Here is a 21888-nt window from a genome sequence, read left to right as displayed (position 1 = left end):
TACCGTTAATAGCTCGTATTGAAATACATCTGGATGTTTTATATCAAATTAAAACAGTTTTGGCTAGTTTAATAGCTTGTCTCGTCAGCGGCTATGGCATAATCTTTATAATTTCCTCTTAGATGCTAGATTCACCGATCCATTAAAAAACAGACAAATTGTTTGTCCCTTTCAAGTATGATCTGAGCCACTTCAGCACCTCTTGAGAAACTGAGAGACCATATTAGTTCATAACCATCTCTATTTCATATCAAAGCAATGTCATATCAGGAAGTTATGCAAAAAGTATAGGATACAGGGCCTCCATTGAAATTGGCTAAATGTTTTCAAAATGGAGTATTGTGTGACCAGCTGGTAAACTTCAGAGAGCTTCTTAAAACATTAAGCCCCAGCTCAGCAAGGGGGTCCCTCAGACTTCACTGGACCCCTGTTTGCCACTCGCAGATTAGCATAAGCTTAGTTAGTAGACAAGTAATAGCGTTAGTGATATAAGTATAGTGAAGGCTAAATACATACCTCTGTTTTTAACATTCTGCTTATAACTTTTAAAGCCAAATGAGTAATCTCGCTTTACAGAATCTTTTAAAGCATGCGATCAGTCCGTTTGTACCACACTAAGACAGGATTTCCTAGTACATGATTGTGTACATGAGCAGATTTCTCTGCATAGCTAAGTATATGCTACCTGTATATTGCATTTTGGATGTTAATGTCATTTGCTGACCAGACATCTGTTGGTGAATTGCATAACCACTAAACCAGCCCGTAACTAGCATAAAATAGCCTGGGCTAAACAAATTTGGATACTAACAAAAGAAAATTGTATTCCGTAACTGTAGCAATCTCAGCTCAGGCTCTTTGGAAAAACATGCCTGTGGCGACATTTCTGCAAAATGATATTATGTTGCTTCTTTCTGTTTTGCAACACTTTCAAAATTAAATGTTCAGTGAGTGGAATGGGTGTTCAGTGTGTGGTCAATTGTTCTTTCAGTTTTTTCTGGAAACATTTTATGATATTGGTTGTTGAATGTATCACTCATGAAAATTTCCTCACTACTAAATATTCTATCAGTCGGTTAGTGGTATTACAACAAATTGGAAGCAATTGGGAACAACAGCAAGTCAGCGCATGCTGAGGTGCACAGTGTGCAGAAGTCGCCAACTTTTTGCAGAGTAAATAGCTACCGACCTCCATTCATGTGTCCTTCGGATTAGTTCAAGAACAGTGTGTAGAAAGTTTTATTGAATGGGTTTTCATGGCCGAGCAGCTGCATCCAAGCCTTACATCACCAAGTGCAATGCAAAGCGTCGGATGCAGACGCCGCCACTGGACTCTAGAGCAGTGGAAACGTGTTCTCTGGAGTGACAAATCACGCTTCTCTTTCTGGCAATCAGATGGACGAGTCTGGGTTTGGTGGTTGCCAGGAGAACGGTACTTGCCTTACTGCATTGTGCCAAGTGTAAAGTTTGATTGAGGGGGGATCATGGTGTGGGGGTTGTTTTTCAGGGGATGGGCTTGGCCTCTTTAGTTCCAGTCAAAGGAACTCTTAATGCTTCAGCCTACCAAGACGTTTTGGAATGAATGGGATGAATTAGAGCAGAGATTGCGAGCCAGGCCTTCTCGTCCAACATCAGTGCCTGACCTCATAAATGCGCTTCTAGAAGAATGGTCTAACATTTCTGTAAACACACTCCTAAACCTTGTGGAAAGCCTTCCCAGAAGAGTTGAAGCTGTTATAGCTGCAAAGGATGGGCCAACTCGATATTAAACCCTACAGATTTCAAATGGGATGTCATTAAAAGGCAGGTGTCCCAAAACTTTTGGCAATATTATGTATATAATATATGGGGTTAGGAGATATTGATTTGTGATGAAACTTTTTTTAAATTGTACCTGTTTGTTATCTTATAATTCATTACATTGTACGAAAAAATCGTTGCAAAATTGCAGCAGCTGCGTTTGTATGAATCAATAGAGAGATCGAGTCCACAATTCCCGGATAACACAATTAAATAACTATGTAAAATATGTACGATTTTTGGATTAAAATATCCAAAAACCACTAGTGTTATATATTTTGTTGACTATATATTTTCATTATCCCAAATGTTTCCAAGAATGTTTGAATCCAGAGAAAGCAATTTTAACCAGGACATGGACTGTGTCCGTGCATCACCTGTCAATAACATCATAACCGAGTTATCCTCGATTTCCATGGAAACACCAAAGACGCTTTAATATGTTATATGTTTTATTAGACCAGTGTTTCACAAACTTTTTCTGCCATTCCCCACTTTGGAGGTAAGGAAGGGTTCAGAGCCCCACCTGTCCCCAATTGCCCCAACAAAATGGTAATAAAAAAGTAGGGATGCACCGAATATTCGGCCACCGAAAATTTTCGGCCGAAAATGGCCCAAAAGTGCATTTTCGGTTTTCGGCCGAAATACTTTTATCACCGAAACAACACGGCCGAAATGTTGTGATGACGCAAACAGAAACCGCGACCTGCACGTGCTTGTCTGAAGCAGTATATTTGAGAAACACCCACGTCAGATCCATGTACAAGCACTGACAGCCAGAGCTCATGTTCTCGATGAGAAGAGGAACAGACTTCACTGTGAGTTCCCACACAAACATCGATCAACATGTATCACGAAATTCAAACGATAAATGCCGTTTTGACGCTCTTTAATGTGGCATCACTGATCACATCACAGTTCAAGCCGCGGCGCGCGCGCGCGTGAACGCGATCATCTGTGAGCGCGATCGATCATCTCTTCCTTAAGAATAAACATGAATGAACATCTAAGGTATGTTGAGGATACATTAACACTTACTGTCACGTATCATATGTGGTGTAATCGCTCAATCAGTGTTTCAACAGCGAAAAGACGTCAATATAACTGCTTGTAAACTAGCCTAAACAATGTCATGTAACTTTAGCATCACATTTACCTCAGGCAGTCATTCAGTGTCCACAGAATTTTATTCACTAGAGTAAATCAACTCTTTCACTAAATATATGACCTATATTAGCCGTTATATTCATTATATTCTACTTAACCTGTTAATGATATCTTGATTATTTCCTGTATGTTTAAATAAACCTGTCATGAAAATGACAGACACTGTGTATAAATGATTATATTTCAACAACGAATTGGAGAAAAAACTATTTTATTATTAGATTATTAGTTATTGCAAAAACTGCCTTATGTGAAGTTTGCATGTTTGCGTACTATGTTATTTGAGTGTTGATTATTAGACCTAAAAATAAATAGCAACTGAATTTAGGCTAATAGTTTGGGCTCTGTTAATATTAATGTGCAAGTAAGGGCTCCCTATATAGTTTACAGCAATATCTTCAATACACGTTTAGTTATAATTTAATTCATTTAAGAACAGATACTTTTTTTTCCCAGTAAACCAATAAAAATAAATAAAAAGTCATTTTGTAAAACTGCTGTACCGAACCGTCAGTTTTGTGTACCGTTACACCCCTATTCTACAGTTAACATATGGGCTATGGCAGTCTTTGCTTTGATACACTATTATGTTGAAGGCCTACAGAGAAAATAGTTTTATCTTTAAGCAGTTGCACTTGTTCTGAATGCACTTTCTTGTAGTAGTCCTACAGAGAAAAATTTTAAATGCACTAGACCTAAATGCACTTTGTTTTTATGAGAGAACATTTAATTTTAAAATCTTTCTGTAGGCCTGTACATTATTATTTAATGCACAAATGAGTGGGGTCAAGTTAAACATTTTAGTTTGAATTTTATTTTATACTGTGCATTGTTGCAATGTGCTAAATAAATATTGGCATAATTTGTAATTGATTTATTCTTTGAAACTTTAATATTAATTTATGCAATTACAATGCCTTGATTTTAGTAAAGTTAGTAAACAGTCATAACCATAAATGCAATGGTACTAATAATTGGCATAATTTATTTCGGTGTTTCGGTTTTCGGTTTTCGGCCTTGGTTTCCTCTTTTTCGGTTTTCGGTTTCGGCCAAGAATTTTCATTTCGGTGCATCCCTATAAAAAAGTCTTTAAATTTAACTGTTAAAATGTATTTTATTAACATCACATTTTAACCCTTTCATGCGTACGTTTAAAATATTCTAGCTGACCCCCCAGAGTGAGGTTTTTTTTCAAGGTGACCATTATTTTAGAATGTTTTCCTTTATTGTTTTCATGGCGATGCGTCATACATGTCATGTGACTCGCCGCAGCCAACATAGTGTTGTATGACAGATGTATCGCTTTTATTAAGTTTTTCCTTTTTTATTCAAAATATTTACAAAGTTGCTTACCATGTCATCAACTATCTGATAATCTGATTCTCAAATACGTGTAAGTGAGTGTATTTTGCCATTTACAAACCTTTATAAATGATCTTGATTTTGATCTATAACGCGAGATGGGCGCCGCCATGTTTGTTTGCACCACAGTTAGGGTTAGGGTTAGAGAGTCCTGTCAGTCGGATTTACAGCACATAAATTCATCAGTTTCTCCTGAAATGCATGCAAGTAAGTAAGCTTGGAGAAGAATAGAGTAAACTTTATAGTTACTTACACTATGTGAATCTGATATGAATAAAACACGTTGGTAAATTTGAATGGATTGTTATTGCTGCTTCCATAGACACCAGCGTGTATTTTACAAACTCTAGATGTATTGTTTTACTATTACTTATGTGTATTTAAAATGTTTGAATCCTAAAATAAACATTATGTGGTTGAAAACACTGCATGATATACACTCACCTAAAGGATTATTAGGAACACCATACTAATACTGTGTTTGACCCTCTTTCGCCTTCAGAACTGCCTTAATTCAACGTGGCATTGATTCAACAAGGAGCTGAAAGCAGTCTTTAGAAATGTTGGCCCATATTGATAGGATAGCATTCGGCAGTTGATGGAGATTTGTGGGATGCACATCCAGGGCACGAAGCTCCCGTTCCACCACATCCTAAAGATGCTATATTGGGTTGAGATCTGGTGACTGTGGGGGCCATTTTAGTACAGTGAACTCATTGTCATGTTCAAGAAACCAATTTGAAATGATTCGAGCTTTGTGACATGGTGCATTATCCTGCTGGAAGTAGTCGTCAGAGGATGGGTACATGGTGGTCATAAAGGGATGGACATGGTCAGAAACAATGCTCAGGTAGGCCGTGGCATTTAAACGATGCCCAATTTGCACTAAGGGGCCTAAAGTGTGCCAAGAAAACATTCCCCACACCATTACACCACCACCAGCCTGCACAGTGGTAACAAGGCATGATGGATCCATGTTCTCATTCTGTTTACGCCAAATTCTGACTCTACCATCTGAATGTCTCAACAGAAATCGAGAGTCATCAGACCAGGCAACATTTTTCCAGTCTTCAACTGTCCAATTTTGGTGAGATCGTGCAAATTGTAGCCTCTTTTTCCTATTTGTAGTGGAGATGAGTGGTACCCGGTGGGGTCTTCTGCTGTTGTAGCCCATCCACCTCAAGGTTGTGCGTGTTGTGGCTTCACAAATGCTTTGCTGCATACCTCGGTTGTAACAAGTGTTCTTTTCAGTCAAAGTTGCTCTTCTATCAGCTTGAATCAGTCAGCCCATTCTCCTCTGACCTCTAGCATCAACAAGGCCATAGCTGTCAACATTGAACATTGAAAATAAGGGAGATTTCCCGGAATCCATCCACAAAATAAGGGATTTTTTTTTTTACACGATTCTTACCCACAAACTTAAAAAAAAGAGTCTAAAGAGTTTATAACTACACAATATATTTTGATTTTGGCCATCAGCGTCCTGATCCATCATCGCACATCACACTCATCTACTATACTCTCCTTGAAGTTTACTTTCCGCTACTTTTTCCTTCTTCCTCCCGCCCGCCGCTGCAACTGTCTTCTTCGATAGTAGCCTAAGCCAGTGTTTCCCAACCTTTTTTCAGTCATGGCACCCTTTGAAAATGTTCTCCATTTTGTGGCACCCCCTTGCATACGTTACACGTAACGGTACAGATTGCTCACGGTTCGGTTTGTATTACGGTTTTAGGTTCACTGTTTCGGTACAGTTCAGTATTTGCTATGTTCAGGGAAAAAAGGACTACTGTCAAATAAAAATAAAGAAAATAATAAGAACAAATCATTTAAATACAAGCAGCAGCACAAATAAATACTATCGAGCAAAGATACTAATAAAATAAACTATGCTTTTCAGGTTTTTCAGGTACGTCTAACATTAGTTTTCAGGTGCAGAAATTGATCAAATGTAAAATAACATAGCATATTTGACTGTATAAATTAAAGATTAATTCTATTAAACTTACAAAAGCTATTAAATCAAGAGCAGTGAGTGGTCTCCTTGTCTTTTTTTGTTTGACATTAAACAGACAGCAGTAAAGGCTACTGCCCCTTTAAGCCCTAATGCATGGATATGCGTCGTCTTTCTCGACTGTATAAAGTTTACTTAAGGCATATACAGACTATGTCTGCTAGAATACTCATCAAGATGGACATGTTGACATACTTTTTGCGTGAGTTTGTCCGTTCAAGAGCAAGACTTGAAAGAGAACTCAATATTTGCATGCTGTGAGACGTGTGCGACTTCTCATTTGCGTCTTCTAGCACTACACCCGGGTGATGACGGCGAAAATGACTGGTCATATTCGAACATACGGCATGCAATGAACAAAGTTTACAAAGAGAGAATTATTTGAAATTTTTTTACAAAAAAAAAATATTTAAAGGACTTTTACCTATGACTTTTACACGGCACCCCTGCTCTCGTCAGACGGCACCCCGGTTGGGAAACACTGGCCTAAGCTTCTGTCTGTGTACTGCCACCTGCTTGACTGGAGGTTTAGCAACCCAAGTGCAAGCCACTTCACAGACAGTTGCGTGTTCTGAGTTAACACAATCAGAACGTAAAAATACGCTATATTTTACGGGAAAATACTAAAACGGGAAAACAGCGGGAAAAGAGCTAAAATACGTGAGAAACCCGGAAAAAACGGGAGGGTTGACAGCTATGAACAAGGCATTTTCGCCCACAGGACTGCCGCATACTGGATGTTTTTCCCTTTTCACACCACTCTTTGTAAACCCTAGAAATGGTTGTGCGTGAAAATCCCAGTAACTGAGCAGATTGTGAAATACTCAGACCGGCCCGTCTGGCACCAACAACCATGCCACGCTCAAAATTGCTTAAATCACCTTTCTTTCCCATTCTGACATTCAGTTTGGAGTTCAGGAGATTGTCTTGACCAGGACCACACCCCTAAATGCATTGAAGCAACTGCCATGTGATTGGTTGATTAGATAATTGCCTTAATGAGAAATTGAACAGGTGTTCCTAATAATCCTTTAGGTGAGTGTATGTCCAGACAAGCGCTAAGTGCGTCCGCCTCTGGTTTAGCGCCAACCAAAGCGCAAAAACACCGTTTGAATCTGGCAGTCATGTCACATCACTGAACATTCTAAATCACATATGTGGTACCGTACTCTCAGGGGACCACTCAAAAGGTTAATAGAGATGGGCACGAAAATGACCAAATTTCCTTTCCTTCCTCCCGCGCCCAACACTTGGAGAAACGCTGTATTAGACACATGAGCAACTGTGTGGATACATTCATCAACAGAAAACAGAAATCATTGTTATAGCTCAACAGTTAGTCCTGTTGTTTAAATCTCGTTTTCTTGATGTCCCACGAGTACCATGTTTTACCATGCCTAATATCGATATAGCTTAAGGCAGTGTGCAACAAGTGTCAGCCGCAGAGCGAACACACAGAGAAGCTTTATAACATAACTTTCAACACACTCAAATATATCTAATATGATAAAACAGTGCTGCGTTACCCCACATACGCATGACCGGAAGAAGAGGAAGCAGTCATCTGCAGCATAATAAAAGCTCCACTGCTCTCGAGCCGTGTGTCGTGCTTGTCTCTCATTAGCAATCGCTCCAGCGGCCTCATTCCGCACCAACGCTTTCATCCCCACCCTGCTATATACTACAGTAACATTAATAAATCTTTAATACATTAGCTCATCCACAAATACTATTTCTGCCTGAGTCCCGTCTGATTCCCAAAAACTCCCATGATTCTTCAAAATGAAGGTGTCATCAAGCTAAACCTTTGTTTTGAATAAGCAACCTCTAGCGGTGAAATTTAAGTATTGTGCCTTTAAAGGTCCTGTTCTTCGTGATCCCATTTTTCAAACTTTAGTTAGTGTGTAATGTTGCTGTTAGAGCATAAATAATACCTGTAAAATTGTAAAGCTCAAAGTTCAATGCCAAGCGAGATATTTTATTTATCAGAAGTTCCCTTTCAAAGCCTACAGCGAACGGCCGGTTTGGACTACATCCCTGTACATCCTGCTTTAAAGACATCAGTAGAACAGTTTGTTGACTAACCTCCGCCCACAAGAATACGCGAAAAAGGGGGCGTGGTCTTGTTGCTCTCCCACGTGGAGAAGAGGAAGTGTTGCGTTTGTATAGTTTGTTTGTCGCCATGTCATCGAGACGCTGTGATTTTCATCCCGGAGTCAAATCACCTTTGTTTGGCTTTACCAGGGACGCTGTACTTAGAGATCATTGAGCGCATGCATCTCCATTATGGTAAGAGGCGTGACCTTTCCGGGCAACGTGCGCTAAGCTGCTGTCGAATCACAACACGGGAACCGCTGGCACAATCAGAACTCGTTACGTTTTTCTGAAGGAGGGACTTCATAGAACGAGGAAATTCTCAGGCCTTTTTAAGGACAGTGAAAACAGCGGTATACAGATAAGTAAATTGTGTGAAAAATACTGTGTTTTTTTACACGCGAAACATGAACACATGTTATATTGCACACTGTAAACACAATCAAAGCTTCAAAAAAACACGAAAAACGGGACCTTTAATATTTTATTAGCTCACCAAACTTAAAATGTCCACGAGGCTTCAGTGACAGTTACCCGAATGAGCCTGTGTTATCAGTTTTTACTGGTTGTTATCGGGGAATAACATACCACTGGATGGCCCAATTGACCAATCAGAATCAAGTATTACACAGTGCCGTGTAATAATGATGGATAATCTACCTCAAAAAGAATAAAAGCTGGTGTTTTAAAAAAACTGCAGTCAATGTTTTGGTGTCAGATCAGCATGGACTTTTTTTCTAATTATTTTGATCTGACACTGTTCTAGTGCCACATGTGGCCCTATTTAGAAATGTTTGCAGTGGAAGACAGTGAGCTGATAACTCCGAGATACGAGTCTAACAATGTGCTCAACAATGTGCTTCAGGGTCAATGAACATCTGACCACATCTGTTAATTAGCAAATGAGCAGATGTAGAGCCAGTGTTGCAATTTCTCAAAGACAAATCAGGGTGACTGGTTTGATCATGTGTCCCGCTGCTGTCTATGAGCCTGCCGAGCACATGTGCAGACATGAGGGGCGGCGATGCTAATTGAGCTGTACTTCTGAAGCGATGAGCGAGGCCCCGCAGCAAAGCTACAAGCCAGAAAAGATTAGCGTTCCACACGGCCACAAACAGAATGCCTTTTGTTTCCCTCTCCTAATGAATGGAGATTCTGAACACTGTAGCCAGACTGGAGGCATTCAGAACTCGCATGAAATGTTAGTGAAACACGCTTTTCGAGCATATTGTACCGAAAAGAAAGCACTAATGGCGTGCCTGCCACAAAAATGTTATCAAATGATTTGTCATGAGGCTTTGTTTTGCATAAGAAACATCTTTGTGTTTCTTTTATGTCCTCACAAATTGGCTCCTAAAATATTTAAAAGCTCATTCGATCACTGAGGGCGGAAAGATGCTATTGTGTAAGGAATCGCTTAGGCTGTAGCAGCTCTGAGACATAGTACGTTACCTAAATTCCTGTTTATGCTTAATTGTTTAGATAGAACAAGCAATGAGCATGCAAACAGCGTTCAAACATTGGCTTACCTTTGATTCTGGTGGCTTGGAGGGTAAACAAGAACAGAATGAGGAATAATCCTGTTTTCAATGGCATGTTGCAGTAGATTATGTCCTTTTGGATGTTAAGTTGCTCATTTGGAAGGAAAAGACAGTCCGTATTGACTTATCTGACATCCGAGGGCGAAAGAGTTAATTTCCATCGACTATGTGTCCAGGCTTCCATGGACGGGGCTGTGTGTGGGCACTACTGTAGGTTGGGTGGTATTCCTGACAGATGCTACAGGTTGTTGGATACAATTTGGTCTCAAGTGTGCAAGTGGGTGGAAGATGCTCTTCGGGGTGTGAAGGAGTGATGAGGTTAAAAGCGCTGCCTCTTTTTCTGGACTAATCTGTTTACCTCTCACTGACTCCTAATCCCTGGGGGCCCACGTGGTGGACTATCCTCATCCTGTTAGTAGCCTTCTGGGCCAGCATCTGCCAGCCTCCGTGCTTCGGTCACAAGCCACTCAACTGGCGTACTTGCTCTCTTTCCAGTCCACCCGACGCCCGTCTCTCTTAGTTTGGCCCAGTCGACACAAGTTTCTCAGCCCTCTGCCAGCTTTTGTGGCTGCCAAACTGAAACGCAGTATTATACTCCCCCTGTTTTGAGACAGCAGGCTCTGCCCTTTCTCTGATCATGGGGCCAGATCTACATACTGAGCGTGTGTTGTACCCTAGTGGTGCATGTTAGTCCCCAGGCCTACTGCTTGAGCTGGGAAGAGGATTACACACTTATTAAATTTCACAGCCATAAATAAGTCTCCGCAGCTCAAAATCCATTCAAGACCTTCCACGGCGCTGGACCGTGTAAGTTGAACTTCCAACTTTCAAGAGATAATGAGAACAGGCTGGTGGCCATTTGTAACCAGCAGAAACCCCTCTGGAAATGAGAATTTTAATTAATTTTTTACCTAGTTAGGGCTCTGAATACAGCTGCTCATTTCGCTTGTGGCCTTGGGGAAAAATAACTATCTTCTGCACTGCTTCTTGAAGTGTTGCTTTTGTATAAGAACATACTATTCTAAAAAGAAATAGTGATGATCATGATTGTCCTAAAAAACCTGGACTATTAATAATAATAATAATAATAATAATAATAATAATAATATGTATACATGTATTAGATAAAAAATAGCAACAAACAAAACTTTTTTTAATATATATAAAAAAACTAAATTTTTATATATAAATACACACACATTCATGTATATATTTAAGAAATATTTGCATGTATATACTGTATATACATTTATATAATCTATAATATATATAAATATAAATGTTTTATATATAAAAAATTATATTTTTTCCTTAAATATATATACATGCTTGAGTGTGTATTTATATATAAATAATAATTAACAGAGTACACACACATATATTATGTAAACACAAACTTTTATTTTGGATGCGATTAATCGCGATTAATCTTTTGACAGCCCTAATATATATATATATAAATCTAAATCAGTTAACATGTAATCTTGAAACAATGCTTCCAGAAGACACAAGAAAGGGCCAGATTTACTAAACAGGGCAAATTATCATCCCATAAAAGCGCAGATGGAGGTGAAAAATTCGCCTTGTGATCTACTGACAACGTGTCAGTGTTGTTACGTCCTACGTTAGTGTCGTTGAGCTACTTGTTGCAGCAAAGAAGGCTAGAATGGCATTTTGAATGGCACTACACTTTCTTGTGAAACAGCAACCACCCGGGGACAATAGACCCTTTTCACGGACTGTGATGATGGGTTTTAACGGTCATCAATATATGACCGTAAATCTAGCACCGTTTTTTGTATTTTCATTTTTTACAAAATATATGTATTTATAACACTAACACTTTAGTGAATATATTGGTAAAAGGATGCTGATGTTAGAGCTGCCAGGCAGGAGGTCGAGAGGAAAACCAAAGAGGAGGTTTATGGATGTAGTGAAGGAGGACATGAAGGTAGTCGGTCTGAGAGAAGTGGATGGAGGCGATAGGGCTAGATGGAGGCAGATGATTCGCTGTGGCGACCCCTGTAGGGAACAGCCGAAAGGAAAAGAAGAAGAATACTTTGTATTTTATTACTTTTGCATCAGATTACAAAAAGTTACCACTGCTGTGAGGGTGTCTAATACAGCGTCTATGGGAGTGATGGTAAAAATTATGAAACCTATTTCTCTCTTTTGACTGCCATTATCAATCTCACTCTATTTTTTCAGACTTTTTGAAAGTTGTTAAAAGCACTATTGTGGAGTTTTTCTTTTGCTATTTGAGCAAATGGGCATACACATTTGTTTTTTTTATGTTTACTCTCATTCACCGCTATAATATTTAGCCCAACTATGACGACTTCCGCTCTGAGAAACCCGGAAATGTGAAAAGGGTCTATAGGGGGCGAGCCACTGTGGCGGTAGTGAGCTCCCGTGTGTCGCTATACCAGCTCGCCACCGCCGAACAAAGACCCAAGCATGAGTAGCAGGAGTATTCTATACTCTGCCGGCTGGCCCTTTGGAATTGTATAATGTCTAGGAATGGTATGAAATATAAACCATTTCATACTTTGCCTTCAGGCATTCTATATATTCCAGTGCTGAGCAATCGATTAATCGTGATTAATCACATCCAAAATTAAAGTTCATGTTTACATAATATATGTGTGTGTACTGTATATAATTATTATGTATATATAAATACACACTCATGTATATATATTTAAGAAATAGATGTATACATATATACATGCATGTGTGTATTTGTATATACATAATAAATATACACAGTACACACACATATATTTTGTAACAGGGTTCCCGCGGGGTCTTAAAAAGTCTTAAAATGTCTAAAATTCATTTTTTTAAATTTAAGGCCTTAAAACGTCTTAAAAACGGCCAGATTTTCGCCAGAGGTCTTAAATTTAATTTAGTTAGGTCTTAAAAAAAGTGTTATCCTCGTTCATTTCCAGAAATGCTGGCTGCAGAAAGTTATTAACGTTACACTGAAGCAAAAAAGTATCGAATCGCGAAAGCGGAGCTCAAAGCGGCGCTCTAGAGTCTTTGCTATGCCGCCCTCAGAGCGTTCGTTCGGGGTGTTGTCGTTCTTTCTGGGGGTGTTGGTACACGTACTCGGTGATAAAACTACAAATCCCGTGATAAATGCAATTACCTGCCCGCAAAATACGTCTACATTTAATAACGTTGTATTTTTCTGGACAGAATGAGGCAGACATGCATTGTTTTATATTATTCTAAACAGTGATAAAGTCTGCACTCAATCAGCACTGCATACCTTATTATTATGACAATAGTGAAGGCTTGAAGAACTCAAATACACCATAGCTTGATGCAGTCGTGTTTATTGTCTTCGTTTCATCAGTCAAAGCGTTTCTATCTTCTGTTTATCCTACATCGCTAGCTTCACATGAGGGCTAAGGATTACTTCTCTGAGGGAAATGTGGAGTTTCTGCTCGAGGGCGCCCTCTGGCTTCCAGTATGAATGAAACGTTTGGGTGACCAAATATGAAAAATAATACTTCTCTCTAAATAAATTTATATGACAACCCATATGTTTTTCTCCAATGTACAGTTTTTCCCCCACAGTGGATGCATAAGAGGCTCATATTTCATATTAAATACATAGACTTTAAGAAATTGATATCACAGATAAAAAGCACAGAATTTTTTTCTTTTTTTATTTATTTTTTACAATAAATCTTTAGACCTTTCTAATGATTTTTAGTCATAGGCTGTCTGCATATTAACAGGTAACCCAGCAGTTTTTTTTTTTGTAAAATAAGTTTTCTGTAAAATATAAATGTTATTTTATTAGTATTATTATTATATTGTTATATTTATTCTTAAATACTCTATTTTTTAATTTTTTTAATAATTAAAATGTTATTGTAATAGTAATATTTCTAATTTTGTTAAATATTTGTATTTATTGAATATAATCATTATTATTAGTCTCGTTAATATATAAACATTAATATATAAAATGTTATATGCATACACTTTTAATTTGTAAAAAATAAAAAAAATTGCATTTTAACCAGAATAATCGCAATTAGATATCTTCCCCAAATCGTGCATCCCTAGTTTATCCTATCTCCCTAGTGCATCCCCTGTTCAATCTCTATTAGGCTACTAATATGCTGTTTTGTAATCTATTCTATTTGAGGGCAAGTTTGTTTTAGCCTATTTTCATTTTGGGCCTAAGGTTTTGGGCATTTGGCACGTTGTTGGCTGTGGAGGGTTACTAATGTCATTGCTTTATTGCTTTTTTATTATTTCTTTGATTTAAATAATTTTGGTAATGCATCGTATAGGTCTTAAATTTCAATCTTTATGGTCTTAAAATGTCTTAAAAAGGTCTTAAATTTGACTTTCTGAAACCTGCAAGAACCCTGTTGTAAACACTAACTTTTATTTTGGATGGGATTAATCGATTGCACTAATATATTCCCTAGGCATTCTATACAATGCCGGATTTCACACATTGCTGGTAACATATATCCACCATAATAATATGAATTGATGAATTTCAGAATGTCTTTGTCACATCTCTCTTTTGCTTGAATGCATGAACTCCAGCATATGAACTCCACAAGTTAATGTGTAAAACCTGATGATAAAGTTCTCCAAAATGATTTGAAAATCGTCTAAAGAGCATATTGAGCTTCAATGAAAGTAAGAACACTCAAGCGATTTTACAAACTACTATCTATGAATAGTGCAGAAGCTTAAATATTTCTTTAAAATATCTCTCCTAAAACTTTCCATTTATTTCCTGGTTTAAATTAGCTTTTGAAATGAATTTAATTTTCAAATGAGATGCCAGCTTTTCAGAATGGTCTGTGTGATTAGATATTTGGACTCCTCTAAACAATCATGACATCCCTACCAGCTGCTCTCATTTTCTGCTTTTAAATCAGAATCAGAGGAAAATCCTATTCTGACTAAGAAGCTCAGCTCAATGGCAGATCCCTGCAATGCGGCTTTTTAAATTCTCCTGTCTAATAGTGAAGTTAATTCATCATTCATCTTGATGGCATGAAAAATCCAGGGATATACCAGCAATACTTGTGCAGTAATGCAAGCAGACCTGCACTGAAAGTTAGGAAAATCAGTCGACCGACCTTTCAACGTTTAATTGTCTTCGGGAGCCTGATTCTATTAAGAACGGTAAAAATGAGCTCAAATGCAAAGCAGGCTGGCCTTCTCACCTATGCTAATGAGTTCCATCACTGACCAATCAAAAGGGTGAACTTCAATTAACCTGGAGTGAGTGACTGTCCGGGCAGCTGCCTGGAGTCAGCACATCTCTCCTGCGACAGAACACTCTCCTCCGCGTGTCCTCTGACAGAGCTTTATATTGATGGATGACAGTGACTGACTCAATTGTCAATGTCATAATTCCAGGATACAGCTCTCATTATTTTGCCCCATGCTGCGTGACATACATATGATCCGTTCATCTTTGCATGTGAGATCTTTGAAAGTTGTTCTCCCTTAGATGAGATGATTCATGATGCATACCTTTATACAGATATGTATAGAATAGGTACATACCTTTTTACTGCTAGTTATAGCCCAGGAAAAAAAAAAGACACATTTGATCACAAGTTGATCTTACAACACACCCCCCGGTAAAAAGAAAATCATGAATTTCAAAGAATTTTCAAATTTCATTTTGTTCTAACCCTTGCCCCAATCTCACTTATATTATGCAGGGTTATTATAGTTAACTGAAACTAAAACTAAAACCATAAAAATATAATAAACTGAGCAAAATATATTAAACATAAGCATTTTTTATTGTAGCTGGTTATCAAGGCAACATTTCTCATTTTCATTAGTTTATGTACTAAAATAACTGAAGCTAAAACTGAAATAAAAGTTAATAAAAATTACATAGACATATTAAAAAATAATAAAAATGTTAAAAAACACAACAAACTGTAAATATAAAAACTAATTCAAAATATGAATGAAAACTGTAATGGTAGGGTTTTATTTTATTATTGTAATTATTATTATTATTATTATTATTATTATTATTATTATTATTATTATTATTATTATTATTTTTTACTATTAGACTGCAAACCTCACCCCAGTCTCCCTTATATATTTAACACAACTTTTTTAAAATTATTTTTATTTATTATTATTATTTGGTAACTGCATGTTGAAGATTTTCACCTTAAAGGGTTAGTTCATCCAAAAATGAAAATTAGCCCATGATTTACTCAACCTCAAGTCATCCTAGGTGTATATGACATTCTTCTTTCAGACAAATAAAATCTGAGTTATATTACAAAAGTCATAGTAGTAATAGTTGCTCTGTTTTTGAAGTCTATAAAAAATGCATCTGTCCGTCAAATAACGTGCTCCACGCGGCTCTGGGGTGTTAATAAAGGCCTTCTGAAGCGAATCGACGCGTTTGTAAGAAAAATATCCATATTTAAAACTTTATAAAGTAAAGTTTCGGCCGACCGCCTTCTGTGTTCAATTTATGGAAAAAGTGTTGAAAGGTCCTCTGCCAATCGAAAGACTAACGTATTAGTCCAGGTATTTTTCTTACATAAATGCATCAATTCCCTTCAGAAGGCCTTTATTAAACCCCCGGAGCCATGTGGAGCACTTTATTCGACGGACAGGTGCATTTTTTATGGACTTAAAAACAGAGCAACTATTACTGCAATTCTAATGCTTGGATTAGCCTGGACTTTTTTAATATAACTCTGATTATATTCTTCTGAAAGAAGAATGTCATATATACCTAGGATGAGTTGAGGGTGAGTAAATCATGGGCTAATTTTCATTTTTGGGTGAACTATCCCTTTAAGGTAATGTGTGCATTACTATGATTATGATCTCCAGCTGGGGTTTACTCTAAAAAGAAAGTAGTACCAAATGAGAAAAGCTCCTCAGGACTCATTTTAGGAAAATGATTATATTATAATTGTGTTATATTGTGTGATGGACAGCTTCTCTGACAGATGTGGCCAATTCTTAGCAACACTGGGCTGATTCTGTCATACATTAAAGGTGCCCTAGAATGGAAAACTGTATTTACCTTGGCAGTGTTGAATAATAAGAGTTCTGTACATGGAACTAACATAGGCCTACCATGAGCCTCAAACACCATTGTTTCCTCCTTCATATGTAAATCTTGTGCTTGAAATAGACCACTGAAAAACATAACACAGACTGTGACGTAACAGTCGGTGTTATGCGTTCGAGCGTTCATGCGTTTGAGCGTTCATGTTTGCGGTTGGCAGATTACAGAAATTTAAATCCCCCAATCAGAGCCTTTCTGTTAAAAGAACACGTATTCTATCCGGTGTTTTACTTAAACATGTGCAATCTGGCAACCAAGCCCTCTGGCGCGTGTGGAAGATATGAAAACACCAATAAACAAGTAAACTGCATTTCAGCAATCTCCATTTGAGATTGTCTGCTTAAAGTGTCATTCAGTCGGTCTGTGTTCTGTCACGACTCACGAGCCGCTTGTGCTGTCTGCGATTGTGTTTTCTGAATAATGGAGCCAATCAGAGCAGAGCTCAACATTATTATTCATGACCCTTCCAAATAAGGCAAAAACAGTATTCATTCTAGGGACAAATCCCTGGGGTGTAAATGGACATGTAAAACTTTATCTGGAGTATTTTTGCCCTTACCAAAGCCACATACCTTCTATGTAGACATCAGAGAACAATTACAAATATTGTATCAATTCATTCTTTGGCACCTTTAAGCTTTTGCAGCTCCAGGCGATCTTGGGTATTGCTCTGCCTGGAGATTGAGCTCATGTCATGACTACATTTTCAAACTCAACCTACTTATTTTGCAATGTTCATTCACCCAGATACTCTGTGATTGATTGAGCCCTTTTTGACAGCAAAACTGGGTGAGACGAAGAAAATCAATCATGTTATTGAGCTCAATATTTTATACGTGCAATGAAAAGACCACAGAGAACACAAGATTGTGATATTTGTATAAGGTCTGTTTTTATAAATCGTGCCTGCTTTTAAACCATCAGGGGGCAAACTTTAATTAAATGAAACATTTTGTGCGTGTGTGTGTGTTTGTGTACTTGTTTGTATGATTTATGAGGACACAAATGTGTATAATGACATGGGTATTACACTGGTATTACAACAAAAACGTGGTTTAAGAGGACATGAGTCCTCATAATGAAATGGCTTAAAAAACATACTAAACAATGTTTTATTAAAATGTAAAAATTAAGGAAGTTTTCTGTGATGGGTAGGATTAATGTAGTGGTATAGAATATACAGTGTGTACAGTACTCTTTGTGCTCACTGAATGTCCTCATAATGACAGGTGCACCAACATTTCATGTCTTCATATTTAAAATGGCTTTAAAAAAGAAAAACACTAAACAATGTTTTATTAAAAATGTAAAAATGCTGAATGTTTCCTGTGATGGGTAGGTGTAGGGGGATAGAATGTACAGTGTGTACAGTATAAAAACCATTACACCTATGGAATGGCCTCACTTAGATAGCAAAACAAACCTGTGTGTGTGTGTGTGTGTGTGTGTGTGTGTGTGTGTGTGTGTGTGTGTGTGTGTGTGTGTGTGTGTGCGTGCGTGTGTGTGTGTGTGTGTGTGTGTGTGTGTGTGTGTGTGTGTGTGTGTGTGAGTGTGTCTCCCATTATGTAAACACATATACTGTATATCATATAAGCAGCTATATAAGCATATAATCATGCAGTGAACACAGGGCATTTGTAATATACTATGTTCAATCCTGTGTCATATCTGAGGAAAGAAGTCATTGAAGCGCACTTTCACTCGAGCCATTAGTAAACAGCAACTCTGATTGCTTAGATAAATGGCCGGCTGTCTAGAGTACATGCAAGGTGAATTGTAAACAGTGGAAATTGCCCTGAATATGGCCATCTGTTCTGAAAATGAGAAGCATAATAGATGCTGTTACAGTGACCATAGGCTGACATCGGCATGACTCAAAACGGAGGCACTGAAATCACAGAAATCCCCTGTTTTCAAACAAGCCATCACACAGCCTGGCGAAATGCTTTTTCCAACAGTATATTTATGACTGTGCCCGGTGAAGCCACTCTAAATCTATATGTGCTATGAAGAGCTGAGATGTGCTGCCCCCAGGAAACTTCATCAGACTAGAGTAATGACTCTGTGCTATGGAGAGAAGAATTTCAAATTTGACTCTTGCTCCTGGCAGACCGAATTCAACGTCCTTGAAGATTTGATGTCATGTTGAAATGAAAGCATTTTCAGAACTAATGCAAGTCCTTGACCAAATAATGTTTACACATTTTGGTGTGACATAATGACAGTGAAGCGTTTACAGAGGCCAATCATATTGAATTTATTTTAATGCCATCGTTTTCGGTTGCTTAGCCATTGCGGGTCTCTTTATTATAAACAGAAAGTTAGGGTGAACTGACATCATTTTTCAAAAAGTAAATGGGAAATGTAAAGTCTTTTAACTGTTAAAAACGGTTTTCTCATTTCGTTGTATGTAGGTATTTAAAAGTAAAAAAGTATTTTTTTTCTTAGAGTTTGAAACTGACTGATGAAATAAAGAAACAGTAGATTTTCACATTAAAGTATCTTTGATGCGCTAAAAGAAACCTGTTCAATCACAGTTTTGTCATTGAGCTATAGCTCAAGGGCACCTGCCTGAAACTGGTGAACAAATGAAGCAGAATCTGATTTGTATTGTTTAGTATAGTACTTTACAGATTAATCATTTACTGTGTTTACAGTTGTGTTAGTTACAATTGAATTTACAGTGTGTGTATACAGTATACGTATATAATATTTTTTATATATATTATATATATGTATGTTTTAGTGCTCTCAAACCAGTTAATCGCAAATTAATCTCATCTAACATAAAAGTTTGTGTTTATATACAGCGAGGAAAATAAGTATTTGAACATCCTGCTATTTTGCAAGTTCTCCCTCTTAGAAATCATGGAGGGGTCTGAAATTGTCATCGTAGGTGCATGTCCACTGTGAGAGACATAATCTAAAAAAAAAATCCAGAAATCACAATGTATGATTTTTTAACTATTTATTTGTATGATACAGCTGCAAATAAGTATTTGAACACCTTAGAAAATCAATGTTAATATTTGGTACAGTAGCCTTTGTTTGCAATTACAGAGGTCAAACATTTCCTGTAGTTTTTCACCAGGTTTGCACACACTGCAGGAGGGATTTTGGCCCACTCCTCCACACAGATCTTCTCTAGATCAGTCAGGTTTCTGGCCTGTCGCTGAGAGACATGGAGTTTGAGCTCCCTCCAAAGATTCTCTATTGGGTTTCGGTCTGGAGACTGGCTAGGCCACGCCAGAACCTTGATATGCTTCTTACAGAGCCACTCCTTGGTTATCCTGGCTGTGTGCTTCGGGTCATTGTCATGTTGGAAGACCCAGCCTCGACCCATCTTCAATGCTCTAACTGAGAGAAGGAGGTTGTTCCCCAAAATCTCGCAATACATGGACCCAGTCATCCTCTCCTTAATACAGTGCAATCGCCCTGTCCCATGTGCAGAAAAAACACCCCCAAAGCATGATGCTACCACCCCCATGCTTCACAGTAGGGATGGTGTTCTTGGGATGGTACTCATCATTCTTCCTCCTCCAAACACGTTTAGTGGAATTATGACCAAAAAGTTATATTTTGGTCTCATCTGACCACATGACTTTCTCCCATGACTCCTCTGGATCATCCAAATGGTCATTGGCAACCTTAAGACGGGCCTGGACATGTGCTGGTTAAAGCAGGGGAACCTTCCGTGCCATGCATGATTTCAAACCATGACGTCTTAGTGTATTACCAACAGTAACCTTGGAAACGGTGGTCCCAGCTCTTTTCAGGTCATTGACCAGCTCATCCTGTGTAGTTCTGGGCTGATTTCTCACCTTTCTCAGGATCATTGAGACCCCACAAGGTGAGATCTTGCATGGAGCCCCAGTTCGACGGAGATTGACATTCATGTTTAGCTTCTTCCATTTTCTAATGATTGCTCCAACAGTGGACCTTTTTTCACCAAGCTGCTTCGCAATTTCCCCGTAGCCCTTTCCAGCCTTGTGGAGGTGTACAATTTTGTCTCTAGTGTCTTTGGACAGCTCTTTGGTCTTGGCCATGGTAGTAGTTGGATTCTTACTGATTGTATGGGGTGGACAGGTGTCTTTATGCAGCTAACGACCTCAAACAGGTGCATCTAATTTAGGTTAATAAAGAGAGTGGAGGTGGACATTTTAAAGGCAGACTAACAGGTCTTTGAGGGTCAGAATTCTAGCTGATGGACAGGTGTTAAAATACTTATTTGATACAATAGCTGTATCATACAAATAAATAGTTAAAAAATCATACATTGTGATTTCTGCATTTTTTTTTTAGATTATTTCTCTCACAGTGGACATGCACCCAGGGGCGTAGCTAAGGGGGGGAAAGTTAGGACGATTCTAAGGGCCCACACACTTTTGGGGCCCCCAGAGATCGGTTTTATTAGTAGTAACAGTACTAGTAGTAATGTATTATAAATGTATAATCTACCAAAGAGTTAAGGCCTTTGCACACTGAGTCCGAAATATTCGCATGCGTTTTTTCGTATTCGTGATCCGAAAAATTTGTCTCGCACAGAGACCTTGCACACTGAGTCCGATGCGTATTAATGAATGCGTTACGAAAAAAAGCCGCAAAACAACATAAAATGCCATCTTCAAGTAGTGAGGATGATTTTTTTGTCCTCTCTCTTAAAAAATGAAAAAGAGGAAATATTGGGTCCATCCACTTCTGCGATCGCGAAGAGAGGAAGGAGAGTTCCTCTTATCAAGGAGCTGCGGGATTATCCAGACCGATTCAAAGTTTACTTTAGACTGTCAGTGGCTCCGTTTGAT

The 21888-nt window shown here is 38.1% G+C and overlaps 1 protein-coding gene across 1 annotated transcript in view; it reads right to left on the bottom strand.

The window, feature by feature from the left end:
- The window catches only part of impg1b (interphotoreceptor matrix proteoglycan 1b), a 41187-nt gene extending 30627 nt beyond the window's left edge, over nucleotides 1-10560 (bottom strand). The window contains exon 1 of the mRNA XM_079832672.1: nucleotides 9964-10560. Coding sequence (XP_079688798.1) covers nucleotides 9964-10030 — 67 coding nt within the window. The 5' untranslated portion in view covers nucleotides 10031-10560. The remainder of the gene's footprint in view (nucleotides 1-9963) is intronic.
- Nucleotides 10561-21888: the final 11328 nt, after the last annotated feature.

The sequence above is a fragment of the Gobio gobio genome, assembly GCF_949357685.1.
Source record: "Gobio gobio genome assembly, chromosome: 13".
Lineage (NCBI taxonomy): Eukaryota > Metazoa > Chordata > Actinopteri > Cypriniformes > Gobionidae > Gobio > Gobio gobio.
This window is presented reverse-complemented; position numbering and strand designations above follow the sequence as displayed.